At 48.4% G+C, this 5,263-nt stretch overlaps 1 protein-coding gene across 1 annotated transcript in view; it reads right to left on the reverse strand.

The window, feature by feature from the left end:
• The window catches only part of PLA2G4C (phospholipase A2, group IVC (cytosolic, calcium-independent)), a 54,788-nt gene that overhangs the window by 10,017 nt on the left and 39,508 nt on the right, over positions 1-5,263 (reverse strand). The window contains exon 11 of the mRNA XM_011970147.1: positions 4,216-4,370. Within this exon, the coding sequence (XP_011825537.1) occupies positions 4,216-4,370 (155 nt within the window). The remainder of the gene's footprint in view (positions 1-4,215; positions 4,371-5,263) is intronic.

Below are 5,263 nucleotides of genomic sequence, written 5' to 3' on the forward strand. Positions count from 1 at the left end.
TCCTCTTCTTCTTCTTCCTCTTCTTCTTCTTCCTCTTCTTCTTCTTTCTCTTCTTCTTCTTCTTCTTCCTCTTCTTCTTCTTCCTCTTCTTCTTCCTCTTCCTCTTCTTCTTCTTCTTTTATTTTTTTGACAGAGTCTCACTCTGTTGCCCAGGCTGGCACAATCTTGGCTCACTGCAACCTCTGCCTCCCAGGTTCAAGTGATCCTCCTGCCTCAGAACCCCAGTAGCTGGGATTACAGGCACGTGCCGCCATGCCTGGCTAATTTTTGTATTTTTAGTTTAGTTGTATCTAGGGTTTCACCATGTTGGCCAGGCTGGTCTCGAACTCCTGACCTCAGGTGATCCACTCGCTTCTGCCTCCCAAAGTGCTGGGATTACAGGTATGAGCCACTGCACCCGGCCTCTTCTTCTTATTTTATATTGAGTTGAATATTTGACTCTAACACTTTCCTACATATACTTATCTTTAGAGACAGGATCTTGCTGTGTCACCCAGGCTGGAGTGCAGTGGTGCAATCATGGCTTACTGCGGTCTCAAGCTCCTAGGCCCAGGGGATCCCATCTCAACCTCCTAAGTAGCTGGGACTACAGGCGTGAGCCACCATGCCCATCTAACTAAAAAAAAAAATTTTGGGCCGGATGTGGTGGCTCACGACTGTAATCCCAGCACTTTCGGAGGCTGAGGCGGGTGGATCACCTGTGGTCAGGAGTTCAAGACCAGCCTGACCAACATGGAGAAACCCCATCTCTACTAAAAATACAAAAATTAGCCGGGCATGGTGGTACATGCCTGTAATCCCAGCAACTCATGAGGCTGAGGCAGGAGAATCACTTGAACCCGGGAGGCGGAGGTTGCAGTGAGCCGAGATCTCTCCATTGCACTCCAGCCTGGGCAACAAGAGCAAAACTCTGTCTCAAAAGAAAAAAAAAAAATTTGTGTAGAGGTGGGGTCTTGCTATGTTGCCCAGGCTGGTCTCAAATTGCTGATCTCAAGTGATCCTCCCACTTTGGCCTCCCAAAGCACTGAGATTACAGGAGTGAGCCACCATACCCAGTCACTTTTCTACACATAAAACAGAAATATCATGAAGGTGCTTCATAATTGTATTACAGAGGAATTTACTCTCATAAGTACCTTTTAAAGATTTGACATTCGGCTGGGCATCGTGGCTCACGCCTATAATCCCAGCACATTGGGAGGCTGAGGTGGGCGGATCACCTGAGGTCAGGAGTTCGAGACCATCCTGGACAACATGGTGAAACCCCGTCTCTACTAAAAAAACAAAAATTAGCCATGCACGGTGGCGCACGCCTGTAATCCCAGCTACTCGGGAGGCTGAGGCAAGAGAATCACTTGAACCCAGGAGGCGGAGGTTGCAGTGAGCCAAGATCACATCTCAAAAACAAACAAACAAAAAAGATTTGACATTCAACTATAGCATCTACATGTTGGTTAGTTTTCTTACAAGCCCCATCATGAAAATAATTAAAGATGAATTTGAGAAAAATGAAAAAAACTTAGATGATCAGGTTCTGTTAAATTGTTACAGATATATCTTGCTTAAATTTCTGTTTATTAATTTGTAACCACCCAATTACATTAAGCACATTTGAAGGAAAAAGTTTTATCTCATGCAATATGTCAAAAGTATGATTGCCTCGATGTGTAATCAATTGTGATGGTGAATATTAGGTGTCGACTTGATTGGATTGAAGGGTGCCTAGAAAGCTGGTATTGTTTCCGGGTGTGTCTGTGAGGGTGCTGTCAGAGGAGATGAGCATTTGAGTCGGTGGACTGGGAGACAGGGACCCAGCCTCAGTGTGGGTGGGCACCCTCCAGTTGGCTGCCAGTGTGACTAGAACAAAGCAGGCGGAAGAAGGTGGGAGAAGCTGGCTTGCTGGGTCCTCTGGCTTTCATCTTTCTCCCGTGCTGGATGTTTCCTGCCCTTGAACATCACATTCCAGGTTTTTTGGCCTTTGAACTCTTAGATTTACACCAGAGGCTCGCCAGGGACTCTAGGGCCTTTGGCTACAGACGAAGGCTGCACCGTGGGCTTCCCTACTTTTTTTCTTTTTTTTGAGATGGAGTTTTGCTCTTGTTGCCCAGCTTGGAGTGCAATGGCGCAATCTTGGTTCACTGCAATCTCCGTCTCCCGGGTTCAAGTGATTCTCCTGCCTCAGCCTCCCAAGTAGCTGGGATTACAGGCATGAGCCACTGCGCCCGGCTGGGCTTCCCTACTTTCCAGGCTTTCAGACTCGGACTGAGGCACTATTGGTTTGTTTCTTCCTCAGCTTGCAGACGGCCTATTGTAGGGCTCCACCTTGTGATCATGAAACTCCCTTTCATCTAGACGTAGGTCCTATTGGTTCTGTCCCTCTGGAGAAACCTGCCTAGTACATCAATATACCAATCATGAATAAGGTCTTCTACATGCGTTTTCCATATGCGGTCATTAACATCTGAGGTGTATTTTATCCTCACAGCACACCTCATCTTGGGGCAGGCACATCTCAAGTACTCAAATGCCACATGTGGCCGGCAACCACAGTACTGGACAGCGTAGGTCTCCGAAGTCATCTTTGATGGAAGTTTAACAAATGCTGCTGTTTTTCTTACCATTACTCTTGCTATTCTCATCATCACCAGATACGCACTGTTGTTCATCCTGAACACCAGCTATGGACCAGGCATGGTGCAGAGGCTCTGCAGATCTCCTGTGAGCCAGATGATACGATTCCCATTTTCAGGATGAGAAAACTGAGGCTCAGAGGTTAAGCCTATCACTTGGGGTCATGCAGCAGAGATTTGGCAGAAAAGGACTCCCAAGACCTTGATAGTTCCACCTTTATCATATTGTCTTGGGATCTTTATTTCAGCAGAAATCCTAAGACCAGAAAGCCTGGGTATTCCAAGGCCCAGGGTCTCAAAAGATGGTGACAAGTGGGTTTTGGCTCATGGCATGGGGAGGAGGATGGACGTTCCTAATTCATATTATAGAATGTAAACTGATAGATGGGTGTGAATATAAGTATATATATTACACATAAATATAATAGATGATATGTTTTACCATGATTATTTTATATATACTACTATGTATTGATATATATCATGTAATAGTTACATATTATGTACATGTATATTGTATGTGTATATATTTTTAAAGAAAATAGCTGGGCAGGGTGGCTTGTGCCTGTAATCCTAGCCTTGGGTGGTAGGAGAATTGCTTGAGGCCAGGAGTTCAAGACCAGCCTGGGCAACATAGCAAGACCCTGTCTCTAAAACAATTTAGAAAACCAGCCTGGCGTGGTGGTGTGTGCCTGCGGTGCCAGCTACTTGGGAGGGTGAGGTGGGAGGATCGCTTGAGCCCAGGAGGTTGAGGCTGCAGTGAGCTATGATCACACCACTGCACTCCAGCCTGGGCGATAGGGTGAGACCCAGTCTCCAAAGGAGGGCAGGGCAGGGCAGGGCAGAGAAGGAGAGGGGAGGGGAGGAGAGGAAAGAAGAGGAAGAAAATGTTTATAAACCCCACAGTAAATGGCAGGCACTGTGCTAAACACTTCACATGTATTAACAAGTATTAATTTAAACCACAGAACAACTCCTGGGGGAGCCATTGTTAGCCCAGTTTTACAGCTGAGGAAACCAAGAGGCACAGAAGTTACGTACATTGGATCAGGCCACACAGCTGGTAAGTGGCAGACTCAGAATATGAAGGCAGGGATAACGGATCCTAGTGGTCACGGTGAAGGTGCAATGTATGCTAAGGACGAATATACTGGCGTATGTTCTCACTCAGCAAACATTTATCGAGGGCCACTATCTGCCCAGGAAGCCCAGATGAGCAGGAAGACACGCCCTCGGGGCTGGAGACATGCACGCCTGGGGAAGGAGGTGCACAGGTGAGGAGGTAGACTGTCGCAGGTCAAACTGGTATGAATGGGCAGGCAAGGCGCAGAAGTGGGGAGCGTCATCTGCCAGGAAGAGGGGCCCGGGAAGGTCTGGGATGGCTTTGGATCAAAAGCTAGTTGGATGTGGCCGACTGCGGGTGCTTCGGGAGCAATGGGTGAGTTGATTTGGCTCTCAGGACTTCCCAGCCAGCACCTCCCCACCGCCCACTTTCCACTTTCCGCGTCCTCAGTTCCTCCTCAAAGTCAGTTTCACTGCAGCCCACCTCCCACCCAGGACCGGCCCCAAGGCCCTTCTCGATTACCTGGAAAGGATCTCCGGCACTGAAGTCGAAGGAGAGGATGAGGTGAACCTCCCGTGTCGGGGGCAGCACAAGTGGGAAGGGAGTGTTGATGGCTAAACCAGCATCCACCAGGTGGAGGTGCCTCCGGCTACTCATTGTCTTGTCCCGGATGCCACCTGCGGTGCCCAGGAAGAAAGAGGATCAGCTGCTTCCAGGGACTGAAAGCAAGACTTGTAAATGGAAGGCAGGGAGGGGGATGGGAAGATGATTATTGTCAGTGTAGACAGCAGTCGTGAGGTTGCCCACTAGGAGCTGACTTCTGTCTCTTCCCAGATTCATATGTTGAAGCCCTGATTCATATGTTGAGGCGTGGTGCCTCACGCCTATAATCCCAGCACTTTGGGAGGCTGAGGCGGGCGGATCACTTGAGGTCAGGAGTTCAAGATCAGCCTGGCCAACACGGTGAAACCCTGTCTCTACTAAAAATACCAAGATTAGCTGGGCGTGGCGGCGTGTGCCTGTAATCCCAGCTACTCGGGAGGCTGAGGCAGAAGGATCACTTGAACCCATGAGGCGGAGGTTGTACGGAGCTGAGATCACGCCACTGCACTCCAGCCTGGGTGACAGAGCGAGACTCCATCTCCAAATAAATAATTCAAACACATGTTAAAGCCCTTACACCCAGTACCTTAGAATGTGACTGTATTTGGAGACAGGGTCTTTAAAGAAGTAATTCATGGGGTTTTTGGCGTGAAGTTCCAAACAAAGCTGCCTTCTCAGCAGCAATATGTGAGAATGTTGTTAACCCAGTATTTCTGAGACAGGTCTCGGTCAGTGTAGAAAGTTTATTTTGCCAAGGTTAAGGACGCAAGCCCGTGACGCAGTCTCAGGAGGTCATGATGACATGTGCCCAAGGCGGTTGGGGCACAGCTTGGTTTAGACATTTTAGGGAGACCTGAGACGTCAATATATGCAAGATGAACACTGGTTCGGTCTGGAAAGGTGGGACAACTCAAAGCAGTGGGGGGGCTTCCAGGTCACAGGTAGATAGGAAGTAAATGGTTGCATT

Source organism: Mandrillus leucophaeus, unplaced genomic scaffold (assembly GCF_000951045.1).
Source record: "Mandrillus leucophaeus isolate KB7577 unplaced genomic scaffold, Mleu.le_1.0 Scaffold120, whole genome shotgun sequence".
Taxonomy (NCBI): Eukaryota; Metazoa; Chordata; class Mammalia; order Primates; family Cercopithecidae; genus Mandrillus; species Mandrillus leucophaeus.